The following is a 22,635-nucleotide window of genomic DNA, read 5'->3' as shown; positions in this document are numbered from 1 at the left end:
AAACAAATGTATGTGTATTCAGGTCAAATAACAACATGTTCAGCTGTTGCCTGTAAGACACAAAGTTTTACATATGAGGCCATACTTCATCTACTCAACTTTACACAAAAAAAAAGTTGTTTGGTTAAATACTCAAGTACAATGTGGTGATTTTCCAAATTATTTTGAGGAAACGTCAGTGTTGTGATTTGTGGGCCATGTTTTGCTTTGGAACTTCTATTCATTGTCCTGAACTATCTGGATTTCTTGACTAATTTAATGAAACAGAATACAAAAGAATGTTGAAGTTGTTGTATCACAGGTTATGTCCAGTTTTTTAATCTTTTTTGCTTTTCACTTGGGCATGTCATATTTTCCCATTAATGTGATTGCTGTATTTGGACTACAGCAGATTACATGTTCATTTTCTTGCTTCTGAAATGTTTTGTCATGTTTTTCTCCTCTGGGGTCTTACCAGATCTCTGAGTATTGTACCAAGTCTGCTTTCTATACCCATAGGCAATTTTGAAATTTTTCACCTATTTGAACAATTGTGATGTCATGCAGTGTATTTTACACATATGCTTTTTTATCATCATCCATGTAAAATATGCTTTTGGAACTAATTTGATGCATCCTCAGTATCTAGAAGAAATAGCTTCACTATAAAGGTCCGTTCTTTTTCTAGGAGGAGCTTTCAATAAGACAGCTATTAGAGGTAAATTCTGATGTTGATTAAGCTGGTAGATACAATTATTTTGCAGAGAGTATTCAAACAGTATCAATTGTTAGATTCTCAAAAATGCCAAGTAGAAGAACATGCTGAGATTGTCATGTGCTTGATTCTTTTTTGTGTAGTAACAATCTTGCCATTGAAATACTGTTATAGAAGGTTTTCAGACTGAGTAGACCAAGAAATTATTATATAGGGAGAAGAATCAAAAATTAAGCTGAATAAAGGCAAAAGTGAAAATAGCTATTTATACTGTCTGGGAAATTAAGAAGGCTGTAAAGAAATTAGGAACACTGTAAGAAATAAAAAAAGTCTTAATATTCTTGATAATCCAAATTAGTGTAAGACTGCGATCAAGGGTTTATTTTCAACGAACATGAGTTGCAACTTAAAAGTATTGTTGTGGAAGTCTTGATTTTGTTCTTTTAAATGAGAAAAAAAGATAAAACATGTATTGGATATTTGTACTTGAGATACTGTATCTTCCAGCAACTTTGATCATTAAAATACTTCAAGATAAATAAATAGTTAATTAGATAAATAATAGTTAATAGTTAATAGAATAAAAAGTTAATTTCATAGGTTAGTTTATAATTCTGTTACTGTTTTAAAACTAAAACGAATTCAAAGATCACTTTTGAGTAATTTATGCTTCTTCCTTTGTTATGTTAGTAACCAGGCTCTAAAGCAAAAATAGAGAGCACATAATAAGCAGCTCTTTGTTTGTGTATTGCAGTTTCATGAGAAGGTCACAAAAAGTCACAAAATACTGTTTGATTTTTTATATATATATATATATATATATATATATGTATTGTCTTTCAATTATACTGAAATGTACAAAATTATATTTTGTCAATATGTTTTTACCTATTAAAAGCAAATACACACTACAGTTTTTTAAAATAAGTGTGAGTAAAGAAAATAGACAGGTGCATTTGAAAGACAAATGAAAAATTATTTGAAGCTCTTTCTCTGGTAATTAAAAAAAATTAACTTAAAGACTACCTATTTTTTTTATTTATGCTTTTCTACTCTAGTTTTCAAATTCATATTTTATTCACATTATGCCATTTTCTGACACCATTATTGCGCTTTCTGTTGTTGTTGCAGCAAACTTCAGATCTATTTACGTAATACATTGTGACTGTAATCAGTAAAATCCTAAACAGTGTCTCATGATAATTTAGAATATGAATGTGACAGTGCATTTTATACCTGCCGCTTAAAAGTGCTGTGCTATCTACATAATCAGAAGGAGGAAAGTATTTCAACTGGCTATTCAAGCCACAAAACCTTCCCAAGATAGCTGATGTGCAGAACAAAAATATACAAGTGTGTGTTGGGAACCACACATCAGTGATAGTGTGGCCTAGGGGAGGGAAGGATGCACCACCACAACCAACGATTGCAGTTCCTTAATAACTCCTTATAGTTCACATTGCATACTAGAAGTCAGAGAGCAGAAGGTGATAAAACTCCAGATGGGCAATTGGCTGTGTAGTTTCTTGATGACTGTTGTGTTCTGCTGAGGAGTCACCATGTTTTCCCCTTGAAGGGTTTTAGCAAAATTTCAGTGTCTACGGCAATGAAGTATATGATGCCTCAGGAATGGATGTGTCATCCCTGCCTCAGGGAACAAGATCCAAGAACACAGTTAAGTTTATATAAACCTTTGTCTGAGGGCTGGGTAAGGTTTCTTTCATTTTTTTCTCAATCTGTGCTGAGTATTTATGATATCTTTACTCCAGGAGACATATCAGCATAGACCCTGCTGCCTAAACCAGAATCTCCCTTTCTATAAAGATGCACACCATGCAATCAATTTTAATGTTTCCTTATGAGAGCTAGCATGATGCTGAGGTCAGAGCTTATAAATTAGCTTAGACTTTTCATCCCCAAATGTCTCAGAGAGAAGGTCAATAGGGCTAGCCATATCAGAGATTCCTGGTACACTTTGTTCTATGTAATCATTGCATAGTCATAAAAAGTTGCTTCACTTATATTAGATTTCTTAAAAATCCTAGGAAAAGTCAGAGGACTCTATGTAACTGTAGAGATTAACTAACAGAATTAGAACAAAATGTGAAATCTTGATAAGTCTATGCTTTTGAAAAGAAAACATTTATGTAATACTCCCATTTTCATTCAGATTCAAAACTCTATGTGTTGCTGTAAATACGACACGGAAGTCAAAATTATGAAAGAATATTGGTGTTGGCTTCCTCCTGGTAAGACCTGGTCATTGACTTTTCCCATTAATGTCAGGGGATTAGATAATCTAGGAAGTCAGTTTCTCTCTTAGTTTTATCTTCTATGAGCCAAAAGGAATTTTTTGGTTATCTGAGATACTACCTGTATGCTGTAATGTACCTGTCTGCTTGGCTTCTTGAAGTCTGTCTTCTGGGTACCAAGTAGCCCATTGATGGATATCTCAGTGTCTAATAGCATTTGTGAAGGATAACACAACTGTGTTATTACTAGTTGCTCAGGTGTATAATTTTTAAATACATTAAATGTTTTTAATACAACCCATATCATCAACTCTGCATTTGTTTGCTTATGAGAGTATGACTCAAAATCAGGTAAGTTGACTGTGATTTGCCTGAGCACTTCCTTTCTCCAGGCATTTGAAGTACAGTTTTTGAAGCAGAGCATGCTAAGACGAGCCTTCTACTTTCTGTGTGCTAAGACAAGTTACCCCTTCCCATATGTTGGCATTGTTTTTCCCTTGGGAGTTGGCATAGTCTCCTTCCAGGTAAAGAAACACACTTCATCAGACTTTATCAATAGCTCAAAAAAAGTGTGAAGAGCCACGTGTCTTTTTAAGAGGAAGGCAAAGATTTATCATCATGCTTTTTCTTTCTAATGAAGATGCCAAGTTTCCATCACTTGCTGCAACTTCACACTTTGATGGAATCCAAAGGTATATGTATATATATCCTGTTGCTGTTGAACTCAACTGTCCTGGAACCCAGGTGAAGCTGTAACCTGTCATTAGGAGGTAGTGGCATACCCTCTGGAATCAGTGGTTCCTAACTGCAAGGCTCTAACATTTTTTGCTCCTGGGTTCTGGTCTGAACATGGTGAGAGCAGCTGTAACCACTAATGATAGGTAGATGTCCCACATGATAGTTTGATCACTGATTGCCAGGGGACAGCTACTCATGCCAGGAAAGGGCAACCTTTGGCAGAGGAAGAAGAGAGGTTGAAGATTGATGGCAGAGAGACTGAGTTGCCTTGTGATCAACAAAATCGAAGAGTTTCATCATCTATAAGAGGGCAGTGGAAATTTTGGAAACCTTTTTTCTCCCTTGGGAAACATGCAGATTTCGCTTCAGGTGCCATTAATCAAACTACTATGAGATTTACTTTTTTCAATACAGAGTGTAAATGTAAGTTTAACACTGCATTCATGAGGTTTTCCACCTGTGTGTTATAGGACATAAAGGACCAATGCTTTTCTGGTTACACTAGAGCCCTGGTTCTGATCCTGGATAGATCACAACGCTGTCATCACTGCAGTTTTGGATTATTACTTGTTGTTGTAATCATGCTCTTAAGAATGAGATTTCATTTAAAAAAATTAATCTATAGCGACATGTTTTTTTCTAATAAAAATTGAAGTGAGTGAGTAGCTCAGGACTTACTTTTTCCTTCATTTTTGCAGATTGGTTAAATAACTCATCTGTTTCAGGTTGTCATACCTTTGTTCCTTGGGCACTGCTGCCACATCATGAAAATATGGAGAAATTGGTTGGTAAATGAAGAAAAGTTGTAGCTTTTTTAGCACACCAGATTCTAATGCCTCTGGAAACTACTGACAAACAGTACCATCCCAAATGTTTAGTTGACAAATCACGTACTTTTTAAAAAAGAGTTTCTGTATCCATTTAAGTTAATATTACTCAGTGGAGGCCAGTAAAACCTGAGAACCCCAAGAATGCAACGTCCCCTCCCTGCAGAGCCAGGAACCCACCTAGAGGGCAGCAGGTTCCTCTAGTTGCTGGTGTGGTCCACCTGCCCTGGCAGAAGCTCAATGAAGCTGTTATGTCTTGACTACTTCCTGCCATGTACCTTTAGAGTTGTTTTATCTCTGTGGCACAGGGCCCATCTAAAAGCCTCCCAAAGGTCCATATGCCCAGGCATGCTTCAGATGCTGGAATGGCATGAATTTTATGGATGACTTCAATATTTTTTTTGTAATGATGAGCTTGCTGCACTCCATCCAACTAGTGCTGTTTACTAGGGATCCAGGCTTGCTGCCTTGCTATTGGCTGCCTCTTTTTGGGCCTTTTAGAGGAGAAGGGAAGGGATAATGCACAGCAGGAGGGATTCACTTCTTCTGGCTTCCAGCCTGCCATTAAGCACCCTCCAGCAATATGGCTTGTCTGCCTTGCATTTTTCCCTTTCCCGCAAACACACATGACTGCTTGACTGAAAGGTGAAAGACCAATATCTCCCTAATTTTAATAGTCCCAGAAGCATCATAAAGAAAATCTATCTCTGTAGGTTTTACATGTCTGGTAGCATGAAGTAAATCTCACTGTCTTTAATCCTCTCCCTGGCAATACTCCCACTGGCTTCAGTGGGAGTTTTGTCTGAGCATGACCAGAGTTGGAATTTCATGTTTTGGTCTTACATTAATTTTTCAGCAAGGAACAGAAATGGATATTATAGATTTTCAGTTAAACATTAGGAAGACATAAAACTGACATTCCCTATAATGTAGTAGTACAAATATGGGCAATTACCTTTTTGGCATTGTCTTGTGAGAATAATACAGATAAATTACTTTAACCCATTCCTAACATAATTCAAGTGCGACCATATATTATAGATGCTACCTTTCAGTGACATAACTAAGTGCCACAACTAAGTGCCACAGCAGGAGAAGACTGCATTTGCCAAAAAGGTTGTCATAATTCTTAATAAAAAGACAGCAGTCCTAATTTCAGTGTCATTCATAGGAATTTTAAACCATTATCAATATAATAACTTACTCCCGGCTGATATTAAGAGGAAGGGAATTGGACTCTTGGTATTGCTATTCCACTTTATCTGTTGAAAGGATTTAATACTTTGTGTTTGGTTTGACTCTTTCACCCTATCTCTGAATTTGCTTTTCTTTACATTTGTGACGAACTAGCTAGTTGGAGTTTAGCACATTAAATTGGATTTTAAAAGGAAAACCTCATCTGGCAAAGAGAAGTAAGGCATGGAAAAATCTTTGGGGGAAAATGAATTCTTTCTAAAGACTGTGAAAATTAAGAACTTGGAGTTTACTGAAATTACATTATAAATGTGGCGATTAGATAGATAGATAGATAGATACGGCATAGATCTCTGGTGACTCTAGAGAATGAAATACCAATTGTGCTCCTGCACTGAAGTCCAATTATTGGTTACCTAGTACTACTGTGGTTGAATTGATTGTGGGCATTTTTCACACACAACTATGCCTTTTGCAGCTTAGTCCTTTGAGACCATTTTGTGTGTGACCATTGCGGATACCAATTTTTAATCTAGTCCAGTGCAATAGAGGATTGTGGCTGTGCATGGTTTGTGCCTCTGGTTTTTGTTTTTTTCCTATTGATCTCTGAAGGTGAGCAGATGATTTTTGCAGATCATTTCAGAGATACATTATTTAGGAAAGTTTATAAGGTCATCTACTTCAATTGGTGCCAATATTATACATACGTTCATTAGATTTTGTGTGGAATTACAAAACCATTTTCTGCTGCTTTATAGTTTTTGCTTTTAATGGTGGTCAGGAATAAGGCTGTTCTCTAGCAGTTTCCTTTTGAGAGTATTTGATTTTTATGCAAATCTGTTCTGATAAATCTGTTGCTAAGAAACAGCCATGACTGAATTTTTGATAAAAGAGGAAACTAGACTGAAAATAAATGAATGTCATTCCAGAATACTTGAATTTCACAAGTACTAATGCTGTTTAATCCTAACATAAAAATGACAACACCACAGGATGCCATGTTGTTGGAAAAACTGAGGATAGATGAGACTCAGTTAAGTGTGATAAATGAAATTCTTTATAAAAAAGGAAGTGAGTAAATAAGCAGAGGAGACCCATCAGAAAAATGCTAAGGGATATATTAAAAATACTCAGAAGAAGAAGCAGAATTAATTTATAAAAGTATTATGTGGAGCATCCTGGATGAAGAGAAACTCTGCATTGTTCAGAGCCTTGAAGAATGGAAGTAGAGATGCTTCCAATATTTTAGCAAAACGTCATTGTGGTGTCCTGACCAATTTCAGAATTAATGCATCCATTTCCAAATCTGCTGTAGCAAAACTGCTAGAGTTTGTGGTGTGGCCACTTTTGGGATGGCTGCTCTAGCTGATATGTTGCAAATAGGTTTGAGTATGTGGCATTTTCGTGCTTCCCATAGCAGCAATTTCAAGGATAGCTGGCAGAAGAGAGGTAACAGGAAGAATCTCCAGCAGATGAGGCATCATGTGGCAGGGAGGAGGAGGAGGTGTCTGTAAATGGCAGTAGAGGTTTATCATGTAGAGGCAAGACAGTCAATTTGTGCAGCTAATCCTATAGCTTGTGAGCAATGCTGCTGTAACAGAAGTTTGACATGTTTCCTTTCTATGTATGAGTGTCATTTGTTCCACTGTAGTAATTTTTAGATCTGCATTAGAAAAGGATTTTGAGAATGTAAAGCTTCACTACCTTAGGAATTGTGCTTTGGGAAGGAAGGGTGTTGTTGGAAGGCAATTCTGTATCTTCAATCTGAAGATGTTTTGGCTGGGATATTGCTCCAAACAGCCTGTTATGTTTCCTACCATCTCCACAGGTGACCTGTTCTTTAAACAGCGTCCAAAAGATTTAATCGAGCGTAATGCTCTATTACAATCAATTACAATGGAAATGGCTGGTTTTCCTTTCCTTATGATTTCTTAGAGGTGCACAGAAGAAGTGCTAGAGTGGGTCTGCTGGTAAGACTGCTCCAAATACTTCACCTGGATATCATGAGTATTTTTCATGACACATGATTTCTGAGCACCCAAAAACTTCACAGAAGAAGATTCTTGCCAGTCTCTTTGTGGCCATCAAGGTTTTCTCATGGTCTCTGATCTGTTTAAAGGCCTGGGATATATATATTGCTCAATGCTTTGAAAACAGGTTCTGCAGAGAAAGGGCTGCTGTTGCACAGAAACAAAAGGAATCAGTTTCACCGTTGCTAAGTAATCTAATATAAATTGGAATAAAATATCAGGTGTTAATGTTTAGGAAGGAAAGTTAGCTCTGTCTTCTCTCATGCTCACTGAGGGCTAGTTTAGGACAGCTTGTCTTCTGTGCCAAAGTCCTCTGCCCTTCCAGCAGCCCTCTTCCAAAGCCCAGCTACTACCTTTGAAATACATGCAAAATTGGGGCCATCAGCATCCAAAACCTGTTCACTTAAGGTGAAAGCAAACTTCTTGACAGGGAATATATGGGAGTGTTAGTTCACCACCTTCCCATGCCCTTCTCTTCACGTGTATGTAGGCCTTTGTATTTCGTTTTTAAAACCAGTTTTGCAGGATGAGAAGTGTTTGGAGATGAAGAGGAGACAGGCCCCATCAATGCAAATTAAAAACAGCTCTAGATGGGCTGTAAGATCATCTCAGTGAGAGCTTAGTGAACAGCAAAACCAGATTTCTGCAGATGTTGTTTACAATTTGAACATGATGTTTGGGTTGATTTAGTTTTGCTTCTTTGTAGCTTCTCAGGTTTAAGGTTAGCTAGTCGGGCTGTAAGTAAAAAAAAATTTGGAAGCTGTTATTCTGGAATGCTTGTTTGAAACAAATTCAGAGGTATATTTCACTGTAGTGTTGATTTTATAACCCATGCAAATGTTGGGGGCCTGTAATAGTCTTGCACTGACAGAAAGTAAGAAGTTATACAAGACTTTGTGTTACTGTGTCATGTAATTAACACTTCCACTGATGAAAGTTTTTCAGAAGAAATAAAGGAAAATTTCCCACTGAAATGAATTCTATGTAAATAATGCTATTAAAAAATGTGTGTTCTAGTAGAATAACCCACTGTGTAGTAGAACACAGGTGTTCCTCTCACCCAGCTAAACCTATCTTTATTCTGTGGGCTGGAAAAATGAGCTGCTAATGTATAGAAATATACACATTTCATTAAGCTATGATGTGTATTTGTTGAGCTCTGGGCTTCCTTTGGTTCTGAATAGACATAAATCAACATTTGAAGACCTAAGGTGTTTCCTATAAGATCACTCGTGGTCTATCTTTTTATCATTATGGAAGTTTAGAGATGAAGGAACACCTGGGAGATCCTTCCCTATCCGAAATCTGTATCAATTATGCCTGCATCTTTCCCAAGAGACATTTTTCCTCATGTGGCTTCAAGAAATCCAGAAGTGGAGCTTTCTGAGTCTTCTATGAGCAATTCCAGAGCTCATGGAAGCAAGATCTTTTCCAAAGTTCCTGAGGATCTAAAGTTTTTACCGTAGTCTTTCTTAATGCACTTCTATCATGGAACTTTTAGATCCTGTTTGTCAAAGACATGCAATAAAAATTGTAACCATGTATTGGAAGGCTATCCTTGTGTACCTCCTCACAGGATAAAAGAAATCCCAGTTCTTCAGTTTTTCATCAAGTTTCTGAGTCTTTCTAGATTTTTCCGTATTGTATTTTCATTTGATATGCTTGAATGGAAGAGGCCTGTAGATAGTATCTCTCTGCTTCAAGGAAATAATCACTGAGGCTTAAAAACATTTAGATAGTGTCATTAGAAATGCTTTTTTTTTTTTCTTAAAAAATCCCGCACAATCAAATACAATTCAAAATCAGGGATGTTTTCTCCTCAATCTAGCATATCTGCCTTATCATCTAACTATGTTGAACTGAACAGAATTAGGAAAATTATTCACGTTAACTACTCCAAATAGCTTTGTTCTTCTCTGACAGCCAAAGCAGCATGGGGAAAATTTTATTGCTTCTGTACACTTTGTATTTATCTTCTAGACAACAGAGGACCTCATTCCCAGTCTTAGAAGTGGTAAGATTCGCACTTATATTATTTATGAGAAGTCTGTAAGGAAGCAGTTTTTAATTAAATAGTTCTTAAATGAAATGAAAGGCAACAAGGATTTAATTTCAGGTGAATTATTTTTTTTTTGCTTGATGCCAGCAAGTACATTCCAGTTGATCTTTTTTATTATTATGGTGATTTTTCACTGTAGAACTTTTGAAGGATAGTAATTTTACCCATGCTTCCAAGATATCCAAGCCTGCAGATGACTATAATGACTATAGTGCTGATAATCTATATTTAAAAATGATAAATAATTTTTCTTAAATTCTTTCACGTTTTCTACCTTGTTTTTTCATTCTCTAGCTCATGCATTAATATTGATTAATATCCCACATCCCAGGTAGGTTTTTTTGTTAGGTCTGTGTTTCATTTGACTACCAATAATGAAAGGCCATAAATTTCTCATTCTTCAAAATAGGGCATATCATCTGAGCTGCAGATACTGCAAATGTGTCCACAAAGCAGTGAATGGCTGTACAGCCACTATATCTGAGGAGGGCTATGAGATGAGTCCCAAAGGGCTTTGTGGTTTGATAGCTGGGGCTGACAGTTCTTCCCAGGTTCTGGTTGTGACTTTGACAGAGATCCCACCTTCAGTGCTGGGTAATTCAATGCCAAAGTGCTCTTCCCATTGCCTACAAATCAAAACTAATAGTAGTGCAGACTGCATTGTGGATGATCTACGTGGATTTATTGGTTATGGTGCATAAGAATGCATGCCAGATTGCAGTTGTTAGAACTGTTTCACAAATGCCTTCCATTCTGGATGAAAGGGAAAAAGAAATCAGCAACCTTTGTGATGCAGGTTGAGGTTTTGTTGATAGCATCCCTGGCGAGAGCTGGCCCTGGAGTGAAACCAGGGCAGAGGGGTTAGGAGCCTTTCATCCTGTCCAGCCAAAGTATGTATTAGACACCTCATTCTTTTTCCTTCAGGGTTTTGCAGTGCTGCAAAGGAGGTTCCTTGGGTGAACTTTCTTGCCAGTCTGCCCCAGACCAAGACACCGGTGTCTTTATCCCTGCGCCCTGTAGGTTGCATGACTTTCGGGAGTCACTTGCATTATGAAGGCGTCCCCTAGGCTATCCTTGAGAGTTGGTCCTTGCAGAAACAATTGCTCTAGGCTTGTGTGTGAGGGGATGCAGGAATGCATGGATACAGGGGAGTATAGAGGAGGTTGTGAGGAGAAAGGCAGCTGAAAGGAACTGCCTGGGATTCTTTCACAGTCACGCACCAGAATAAAACCCAAGAAAACAAATATGCAGCTGTGGCTCTTAGATTCAAAGCCAGAACAAAAAGCCCTGATGAAATATTGAGTGGCTAAAATCTGTGCATAGTCATGTCAATGGAAATTACCCAGATTGGATGTTTGCTCCTTTGTAGTGGAGCTAGGCATTTGAAATAGGTTTTCCTGCAAGGAGAACATGTGTTTTAGGGAAAAGGCATCTTGACACCTAGCAACACTGGAAATTTGGTACTGTAAAGCTAAATAACATACCTGTTATTTCATTAGACTCAAAGGTTTGCATTACTTAAATTATTCGTTGTCATTCGTTGTGGGAATGAAGATAATCCAACAATGTAGATCATTTGCTCTGTATGAAAATGGTACAGTGACAACCAAACAATTTAGGCTTCTTCTGAAGCTGCAACAAATGAGAAAACATTAAACATTGATTTTTTACATGAAAACAAAGGCAAAATACCTTTTGTCCTTGATCACCCAAACAAAACAATTCACCATTGAATTGGTCTAATTTCATAAAGATTTTCAAACTGATTTCTCCAGTTTGTTTTGCAATAGTTGTAAGTGAACAGATTCCTAGGGATTTCTTCTGGAGTTTAAACCCTGATTTCCCACTCTCCTTTGAAGGACCTTCAAGAAGCCTACTTACTTTTGTTATTCAGAGAATGTTAGAAGCACATGCTGGTGGGGAACAGAGTATTTGTCTGCTGGATGTGAGGATGTTCTCCAGCACTCCGTTTGGGTTCTCCTGACTTCCTGGGAGCATTCTCTTGGGTAGGAACTGAACTTCTTGGGCAGTGTCAAAAGGTTTTTCTCATCTCATGTGTCAAGAAGCAACAGAGTACAAGCTTAAACAAGCACTGGTGGGTGTAAATCAGTTAAACAGATTGATGATACCTGTCAGAAGATGTGAAATTGTTTATCCTTTAAACACTAAAGCCTGGCAAGTCTCAGTTTTCTGAGTCACAGATTTAATGTGTAGCAGTGTGGATTTTGGCTCAGTGTACTGTTCCAGGGTAGAAGGACATGCACTCTTTGATCTGTGAAGAGCAATATGATTTAGCAGGATGGACTTGGGTATAATGCTTTTTAGGGTGATCTTGTGGTTTTTCAGCACAACAAAGGACGATTAAGCCCTTAATACTCATTTCACAACTGCATGTGACAGTGACTGTAGAGATGCCTACACAAAGACTGAGACTCATGGCTGCTGTCTGGGTAGCTGGCAAGGATGGGGATATGAGACAGGAAAGGTCAATTAGAAAGTGGATAGAGGCAAGATGTGCTATTGCTCCACACAGCTGAACTGCTGACAAAACATGGGAGTGCCTTGCCTTGAGCTTTCCCTCATTACAAGTGTTGGCAACTGCAAAGCAAAGACCATAGTTTTAATAAGTCCACTCTAGATTTGCAGAACAATCTGACTTCACTTTGAATATCTCCACCAAGCAAAGCAAGACTTTACTTGTTTCTCTTTGGAAGCATATTCAGTCTTCTTTTGGTTGATTGGTTGGTTTGGTTTTGGGTTTTTTCTTGAGTTTTATTTACATCTTTTAATTCAATTCCCTATATAAAACATACTGCATTTTAAGAGACCAATAGTATAAAATATGTTTTCTATGATTGCATTTCTTTCTATTGTGCTGGCTTTCTTGTCCAGTCCAACAGTACTGGTACCATGTTTGGTACCACAGTTTCTGAACATGGAAATACAAAGGAATATTTGAAGTAAAACTTAGCACCTTAGTTAGAAAAAAAGCGTAACAAGCTGTGATTGATTACTTGTCTTCCAGAGGGAGTAAGAGATAAGATCACAATTTTTAGAGTAAAGCTAAAAAGGTGTCTCTTCTGGTGAGAATGTTGGCTCTTGCTTTGAAAAGAGGGAAAAATGAATATCTGCTCTTGCTGAAGCATAATATTTTCATTTCAATCATGCAGAAAATATAAAAATCTACAGCAAACATGGGAATCTCACAGGACAAGAAAACTTGTCTAATTGCTTTTCAGAACAATGTATTTAACTGATGAAAAAATACCTTCCTCCTAAAAGAAAAAAAGAAGATTCAGTATAGCCTTGGAATTTAGCAGAGGTGCTGACTGATGTGACATACATTCACTGTTGTGCTTTTAACTTGACAGTGTGCTGTTACCATGTCTTGGCACAGACTGATCCCTGTTCCCAGGGGAACTAAGAGCTAATGCTAGTGCAAGGTCCATTGAGAAACCATCCTAGGAATCATCACAATTTTTCGTGGAAGGAACAATGTTTATTAAGGCATCACAGTACAAAATTGTCTCTATAAATGCTGCTTTTTACATGACCTGCTTCCTAACAGTTGAGTAGGTAGATGCATTCTTGCAAATGCACAACTCCAACCACAAAGCTAAAATCAAGGTGGGTTTGTGGTATTTTAATACCCCTACTGTCTTCCAGTGTGCCTGAGCTATTAGTGGTGACTTCAGGAACAACTGGAGTGATGTGTGTTGCACAGAAATGTGTAGTGCAAAAGTAGCCCCAACAAATAGCAGTGTAGCCTGCACATTAACACTGCATTAACTCTGATGGTGATATGAGTATAATGAACCATAGAATGGCTCTGGGCAACCTTTTCCAGTGCCTCACCACCTTCACAGCAAAGAATTTCTTCCTAATATCTAATTTAATCCAACTTTCTTTCAGTTTTAAGCCATTGCCCCTTGTCCTGTTACTGTATGCTCTTGTCTATAGTTTTGCTCCATCTTTCCTATAGGCTCCCTTCAGTTACTGGAAGGATGCAATGAAGTCACCCTGAAGCCTTCTCTTTTGTAGGCTGCACAATCCAAATTTTCTTAGCTTTTTCTCATGAAAGTCTGTATGTATTAATACTGAATCTCCTTTGCCTGCTCAAAAATAGCAGTACACCTTGAAAATAATAGAATTAAATTTTATTTCTTAACCTAGGGAAACTAATTTTTTTTTGGCACCACCAAGGTAAAGTACAGTGCAGACATACACTGTTTGAAGGATAGCACAGTTCTCCTTGGGATGTGCAGTAAGTGAAGTTTGCTGTTTCTGCCTCTCCCCATATTGTGTGTTGAGGATTATTCCTCTCCCAGTTGTTGGAGGCTTTTGGTTTTATTATAGCTCATCAATTTCAAACAGAATTGGTCTTTTTACATGTCACAACTTTTTTAGAGAGCTGCTGGACTTTTTTTTTGGACACAAAAGGGATTTTTCTTGAGCCCAGATGATGCAGAATGGATAAGTCTTTAGCTTAATATCAAATAGAAGAGAAATTCATCTCTGTGGTGGATAGTCCACATCTTCCTCAAAGCAGAGAACAGATTCTTGTGTGTCTCCAACTTGTCTTCTTAAGAAAAATTGTCTAAAAGTGCTATCAAGGGAAGATTCTGGGCAGCACACTGGTAGAAGGTCTCTGGAGTCTTCTTAAAAGCTTAAGACAGCTGTGAATCACCTCTTGACAATAGCTAGTGACTACTGATGACCCATGACTTTCATGTCCACCTACTATATTTTGTCTAAAATTTTCAGTTTTCAGGTCTAAAACAAAGAGCAGATTTTATGAAAACCAGAGGCAGTAGTAGGTGACTGAGTCTAATTACCATACTTGTTCTACCTTTGACAAGTAATTCAGTGACCGCATTTCATGTGGATGAAATCACACTCCAAGGTGCTTCAAGAAATTATCCTTCATTTTGAGCAGAGGCCATTCAGAAAAGGGCAGCTCTCATTTCTTGTCGGCACAGGTGATAGTCTCATCTTGCATCCTAGAAATGCTTTTACATTACTTGAATATCACAGCCAGCTGCAGAGCTGGCTGGTCTACAGCTGTAATGTGGCTTAGTGGACTCAAACAATTAAATGTAACTTTTTGATGAGTAGATAGTCTAGCAAATAAACAAGCGTAGAAATGGTCTATGTAAAAGTTTGCTCACATTGATAAAGAAGGTCAGGAAAAAGAAGCTTGAAAGGATGTGAACTCATCTGCCTCTGATACACAAAAAAAATTCATCTGAGGGGTTCTAATTAGAGAATTAGAGAGAATTCTCTCTTAATTAGAGAAGAAATAGACAAGGAATAGGATTTTGAATGCAAACAACTATTCACAAAAACCATTGCATGTGATGTTGCTAATAAGAGGGGTCACAGAGTGATATAGCAACAAGGTTCCTAGAATTGAATCTTTTCTTTAACTGTTTTGTACTGCCAGGAACTGGCATGAAAGTCACCTTATTTTCCAGGTTTCCCTCACCTACATCAGAGAGCTGTATATATTTGGAACCAGCTTCATACCACACAGAAGACTAGCTTTTACAAGTAAACATAATTGCGTAGATTTACAGAATAGTTGTCTACTTTTCACCTGCAGCACTTTGCAGTTTATATTGGTTGAAAATAGTAGTTCACCATACAAAATTGGATCTTGAAATACTGCAGAAATTATTCAATGAATAGACTGAGTTCCTTAGTCATTGTCCCACTTTAACGTCTAGAAATGTGTAATGGTCATTTTTCGTTGCCATCACGTCATGTTTGTTGGAAGCAAACAATGACAAAAGAGCCTCCTCCTGTGCAGCAGAGAACAGCAGGACTGAAAAGGACTTAAAGACATGCATGCATCTATTAACTTTCAGAGTGGAGTGAATTTCCCTGTTTGCTGCAAGAGAAGGGATTTGATCCTCATACTAAAGTATATTAGTGTAAAAGTATTTTGTTTTCCCCAAGAAAATATTAAACAGCCTGCTTTTTTTTTTTTAAGCAACAAGTAGAGATTCAGAAAGTTTAGAGATGTAAGGATGGTATCTACCAAAAACTGAATGCAGTTTTAAAGGGGTTGCACTCCAAATGTTTGTGCAAACAATTCTTATGCATCTGAAAAATGTGTTGTGACTTAACATAAGTATTGGCTGTGCCATCTGAATGGCTGATTTCCACAATTTGTTAGGCTCTGCCCTTCATTACAGAAATTTTTACCTGAAATTCTTTATCCTGGCATCCTTCTCAGTGGAGTCAATTATGTGGGGATCTGAGTGATCAGTAATGACAAAACCAGCCTTGGTATGAGTACTTCACTTGATAAATTGCAGTGATCTAGGCTTTACTTACATTTGTCAACAGTGACTTTCTCGTGAAGTGCCAGGTATTTGAAAAATTACTTCTAGTATTTCAGGCTGGGGGAAGTACTTTTTCAAACTATGAGAACATTTCCCTCATGCACCATTAAACCAACAGGGGAGAAAGAAAAGCTAAACAGGGGGGTGAATATACTTGTGTCTCAAAATATAGGGTTGAATAGCCACATGCCAGGATATTTGAGTTTTATGGCTGTGAGCCCTGATGTGTAATGATGAAGTAATTTTGTTAATGATACAGCGAGCCACAGAAGAGCAGGAATTTCTTTAAAGCTGCTCTTTCTTTGCTGTGCTTGGGACTGTCATTTTTCTCGTCTGGTTCTTCAGCTGTGTGTCTGCTGCTGTGGATCCTGCTTGTCTTCTCTCATGTCCTTAGTAATGTGCATACAGAACCTGCTGGTGGTCTCACTGCTCTCTCCTCTTCATTCCCTATCTCTCCTGCAGACACAGCTGCCATCTACATGGCGGGTTACTCAGCTCTGTCTTGCCTCTACAGTCTTCCTTCTGTCCAGTCTAAAACTCAGGCTGGGAGTCCAACATGTTGCAATTGGGTGGCTTGGAGTAAACACAACTTTTTGTTGTCCTCAAGGTCTTCTCTTCTGCCCCCTTCTTTGGGGGGACATTTGCTCAAGCTGTTGCTGCTGCCTAGAGGCTAAATGCAGTTGGCTAGAGATACTATTTCAGAATAGGCACTTCCAGTGGATGATTTTTTTCCATCTGTTTCTAGCATTGTCTTTTGGTTGTTACAATTAAAAGATGTGGATGTTATCCCAAAAAAGCTTACTTAATGTGGATGGAGAATGAAGTGAAATACATGTGATCTCTGCTGTCTCTTCCCTCAGGACATTAGGCAAAAAATGTCTTTGCTGCTAAATGGTACTTCTGGTTTTCTAAAACTGGAAGAAGTACTGTGGAATTTAAGTGACAGGGTGGTTAGATGTCGAGAGTTCAAATGTTATCTGTGCTGATTTGCTGTTAGTTCAAAGGCCCCTGCAGATCACAAAAGTGGAACACTGTGCTAAGCAGAATATTTTTTAAAAAAATCCATTTACAAGGTTTTATCTGTGTGGCACTTTCATTAAAAATACAAAGCATGGAGTGAAAAAAAAAACAAAAAACTGTCACTGAATTACTGTTCGCAATATACTTTTTTCTGGAAGGTGACTAGATTTTATATATGGACTGGGGAGCTAGTAGGATGTGCTGCTGGATAAGATGGACCTCTCTGCAGTAGCTCCAGGTTTTACTCCTCTACTCTTCTCAGCATCTTCTCTGCACCTCTGGAACTATGTAAATTGTCCCCTGGATTTTGGCCCTGAACCATGTCTCTTTCAGAAATTAGCAGCTTCCCACATCAGGATGAGCCCATTTGATCCATGTCTTTTGTCTTGTTGTAATGCCAGGTAGGGCAGGCATTCCCTGGATTTGTGCTGTTACTGCTGTGTGCTTCAAGTAGGACAAAAAAGTCGATGTGCATATTCCATAGCTTATTTCTGAGAATGACAAAATTACTTCAACAAGTTTTGAGATATTGCACAGTGACAGACTGTACTGGACACTGATACTCCAGATGACGTACCAGTACAAAAACTTGTTTTGATCCCAGTTACTAATGGACAAAAAAACCACTGTTCTCCATCTGCACCCAGAGACACAAAATTTTTGAGGTAAGGTCAACAAGGCATGCGAGGAGAGCTATTGACTGTAGAAATGAAGGACAACTGGCCAAAACTTTAAAAAAAAAAGAAAAAGATAAATTACTCATCTGAGAGAAGAGTACCATACACTGGGTTACAAGAAAATCTTTGTTTCTAACTCTAGGTCCGTCTTCAGTCATCAGCAATGACGACGATTCAGCCAGTCCCCTCCACCACATCTCAAATGGCAGTAACACTCCGTCTTCTTCTGAGGGGGGTCCTGATGCAGTCATCATTGGGATGACAAAGATTCCTGTCATTGAAAATCCGCAGTATTTTGGAATTACCAACAGTCAGCTCAAGCCAGATACCTGTAAGTACAGACAACTCTATGTGTTTCAATTGTTCATTTTGCCTGTGCAAGTGTTTCGGCTCCTTAACAGAACGAGCATAACAAAATACTCTAAATTCCTGGGGTGGGGTTAAAATGTGTGCTATTTACTAAAGGTACATGGGATGAACTGCTTTACCTCTGTCTAAGCCAAATTCAGCCCTTGTGACAAGGCAATGAAGAGAGCAGTGTTATGCTCAAACCCTGAACCATATTTCATCAAAGTCACTGGTAGCCTTTCCATTGATTTCAGTGGTCTTTGGCCAGTCCTGTGCACTGAAGGTATTCTTGGGAGAAAACAGATCTTGGATCAGAAGCAGAAGTCAGTATTGTTACATATGCACTACTTTTAAATTGATCATATCAACATCACCAGATCATATCATGATATCGTATTAATATAACCTAACTTTCAAATCTGAGTATTTGTAAAGTTGTAAAAATTGTAGAACTTCAGTTCTTGTAATTTCCTTGTGCAATTCAACCTCCACAGACAGAAATTGTTTTAAATGTTTAGAGCAGAAGAGAAGAAGTTTGCATGACAGACAATATGTATTACATACAAATTCTTTCATGTTCAGTTAGTAGCAAGTGGAATGTGAAAAAGTATGAAGAGCTAAACACATTGAACTATGAAGAGTTAAAAAAAAGTATCACTTACTTCAGATGCTACTTTTCAAATATAGTAATAGCTTCAGAATTGAACATGGGAAATGCTGGGATTTGAACCAGTGATTAGCATTAATGTACATAACTGAAAAAAAAACCTAAAGGATATTGTGATAAATAGTAACTGCACAGCTTACTATTTATCATCAGAACACTAAGTTCTCTAAGTGTTTCAGAGAAGGTTTTCCTGAAGCGTCACTGGGAGTCTCAATTGTTTCTCTGGGAAGTCACTCTAGAGTTTCCCAGTATAATTAGTGAGCACTTGCAGCTAAGGGACACTACATCCTGTCTGTATCCTACCCTAAAAGATATCACTTTCTAGCACAAACTGTAACATAGGGGTTTACTGTCAAGGTTGGAAGCCTTTGTCTCCAACTTGGCAAAACTTAAATGCTGTAACAAAAAATCCTTTTTGACCTGTGCATGACAGCATGCATACATTATACGAATGCATAACTTCAAACACTGCAAAAAAAGACTGATGCCGAACTACCCACTTACCTTGTGAATCTTAATGCTCATTTAGATCCAGATTGTTGCACTAAGCACAGTCCCAAAGGATGATCCTGCAACAAGAGGTCTTTTTCTGCCTTTTTATTGTACATCCCTGATGTTCAATATTATTATAGCTTTTTTTGTGTGGCACTATTTTGTGGCTACAAATGCTGTATTATCTCTTCTACCAGCAGATAATAACAATCTGTATATTCTGACCCAGCATATGCTGTGGCATCACAAGGAAATCACTGAATTGGTAACACATGATCAGCATGAGAAAAATGTTATACAGATGCATTCTGATTAGAACATTAATTCTTGTGAAAAATAGAAGCTGCTAAAGAATCATAAATGGGCAACATCCCCAGTAGCGCTCTCTGTGCTTTTAAATATGAGGCTACTGTACCTCTGTTCCCAGCTGCACTAGACAACTTCTTAATTCTTTAAATAAACACCAGTAACTGCAGAGTTTTTAACATCAGCATTAATGTTGAAACCACATACGTGCTGTCCAAGGGAAAAACACAAAGTGAACTAAAATACAGAATTCTCTCACATTTAGTAAACTGCACATTAAGTACAGACATATTAAATCATGGCTGACTTGTGTTAAGTAGGTCCTGATCCTAAAAATACGTAAGTCTGTAATTGGTTTTCTGTGCTGCAATGAAACCCACATGGTCTCAGGGAAATTAATCACAGTGCATGAAGTTTGGTTGGTGTATAAATGCTTGCAGGATATGCTTCAGGACTTTGCTGTGATGCTCTGGGGAGGTTTGAGGGGCTGATTCTCTGCATTCTGCCACATCGCCACTGTGGTCCCAGTCTTTGTGTTTTGGTGGTGGGGTGGTGGTTGTGGTGGTGGTCTTGCTTTAGCAGAGAGAATCAGGTTAATTATGGCAGTGTATAAACCAAGGCAGATTTCTTCTACCACACTGAGCATCTATCCAATAAAAAAGTGTAATTAAATTGTCTTGGGCAAAAATGGGCTTCCCAGATATATGTCACATATGTTCTTTCCTTCTTTCTCAGTTGTTTATTATTACAGAGCTGTGCTTGTCCTTTTTTAACCTGCCAACCTCCTCCTGATGTATTTATCTGGTATTTATAAACCTCTAACCTAAGTACTTTTGTACCTTGTTCTTGTATAGAATAGTGCCAGCTTCAAATGTCATATGATTTCTCATCTCCAGCAAGATAATTAAACAATTTTTTTTATTTCCTATGTGATTTGAGTTCCATTGTTCACCAGCATTAAACCCAACAATCACTGACAGTCATGCTGGAAAATGTACTTCTGTATTTAGTGTATGTTGGTCTGTGGAAGGAGGTGAGACATCAAGCTAAGTGAAACTGTGCACAGATTGTATTGTAGTTTTCACAGAAATGAAGGAATACTTTTGCTCTTAGTAGTAAGTGAAGCTTCTTTTTTATTACCTAATTAGGCCATATTATGACTATCTACAGAAAACCGTTTCTGAATACAGTGTATCAAGCTTCATTGCAAGGAATTAGCAGTGTATGTGTTTAAAAGGAAATTAAAAAGTTGATTACAATCAGTGTCATTTGAAATTCCATCACTGTATCTTGTAATTTGGTCCTTTCACTCCTGAATAACTAAACCCAAGAGTGATGACTTCCAAAGAGTCTGTCTCAGGTTGAAAGTTACAGCACTTTCCTCCTCTTAAGATGCAGCCTTCAGGGTGGGAAAAGCAAACTGGTGAAGACCAAAGACCCATCCACTTCAGTGGTCACTCAGTTCCAGTGCTCACTCAGAAGGACTGCATTTCCTGTCATTTCAGCACAACACTCGTCTCTACCTTTAATTGATGTAACAGTAGAAGATTCCATCTTCCAGTTGGGATTGGCTGATATGTACTGCTTAACTACCAGTATTTCTCATCAGCTCATTCAGTATATGTCTGTCTGACATGCTATCCCAGAGCTCCTGGCTTTACCTTTCATGCCAGGTCCTGTTGCTTGATGCTGGCTGGTGGGTTCATCTGCCATTCCAATATCTTGAATATTTTCACCTTGAAATGATACAGTCTGAGGTACACAGACATGTTTCAGGCACCTACCAGACTTCTTGGCTCCTTTGTGTATGAAAGCAGAAGATATTTCTCATTTGTCAGTTCTTGCCAGATAGTGAAAATTCTGATTTCAAATGGGTGAGAAAGAGCCAGAAGCCTTTGTGCTACAGTGCTCTTTGCAGTTAGGCCATTATAAAGCAGGTGTTGGTGTGTCCACCTGCAAACCTCTTGCCTGGGAATTACCAACAAGGTTCAGTTGCTGCTGTTGAAAATTGAAGCATAACTTTGTAGAGAAGCAATGTCACCAGGTCCATTAACCTTGCATAGATGGCAAACCCTGCAAGACTTTTGTCTCCTGAAATCAGCTGGACAATGTAATATCTTGGGAGCATAAATCCTAACCTTTACTAGATAATTAGCTTTGCTAATCTTATAAGTTGTCACAGACCCTAAGATATTTGAGATTTTATTTAATATTATGGAATTTTAAAAACTAGTCCTCTACACCTCTGCACAGAAATTGTAGTTGCTTAAGTTATCAGCCAAGACTAACAGATCAGTTGAAAGAGGACAAAAGAAAACAAATCCATTCTCTCGAGGAACAACTATGGACTTTCTTCATCACTTAACTTGCAGCCCAGCACTTGGAATGTATCTGTCCATTACTGCTAGATTTCCATGATTAATGGTGGAAATGCAGTCCGTAAATAACATGGTTGTGTTGGTAGAAATGTGAAAAGCCAAACATCAGGAGAGGTCACAAAATGTCAGTGGAAGTGCCCAGGCTGAGATTCTTAGGGCAGAACTCAGATAAGAAATTTCTTGCAGGTAGTTTTGGGATTTTGAGAATCAAAATTGTCTTTGAGCCTTACTCCAGTAACTCCCAGCCCTGCCCTACAAAGTCACTGTGGTTGTTTGGGTGCTACTGAAAGGAAGATTAGAACTTTGCTCTTTAATGAAGAGGCTTGCAAGCTCACCGTTTCAGGCCCCCCATAGTGGAGAAATAGCTGCACGGACATCAGTTTGCACTTCCCAGCTAATCTGTACTTGCAACTCACTCAATTTTGTCAATTTCATTGATTTCAGTGTTGGAAAAGAGTGTACTGTACTGGGCAGGCTCATTGATTAGTCAATGGATGGCTTAGTGGCAAGATGTTTTCAGTGACTGGCCTTATAAATAGCTATTGCATTTCAGATTATGTGGCATGGATTGTGACTTTCATATGGGAAATTTGGGTATGTTCTGTA

The 22,635-nt window shown here is 38.1% G+C and overlaps 1 protein-coding gene across 4 annotated transcripts in view; it reads left to right on the top strand.

Annotated features, from left to right (window-relative positions):
• Positions 1–22,635, top strand: part of NTRK2 (neurotrophic receptor tyrosine kinase 2) — a 195,924-nt gene that overhangs the window by 98,343 nt on the left and 74,946 nt on the right. For all 4 annotated transcript variants that reach the window (XM_038125699.1, XM_038125706.1, XM_038125700.1 and 1 more), the window contains one exon: positions 17,981–18,169. In XM_038125699.1, the coding sequence (XP_037981627.1) occupies positions 17,981–18,169 (189 nt within the window). The remainder of the gene's footprint in view (positions 1–17,980; positions 18,170–22,635) is intronic.

This window comes from Motacilla alba, chromosome Z, assembly GCF_015832195.1.
Source record: "Motacilla alba alba isolate MOTALB_02 chromosome Z, Motacilla_alba_V1.0_pri, whole genome shotgun sequence".
Classification (NCBI taxonomy): Eukaryota; Metazoa; Chordata; class Aves; order Passeriformes; family Motacillidae; genus Motacilla; species Motacilla alba.
This window is presented reverse-complemented; position numbering and strand designations above follow the sequence as displayed.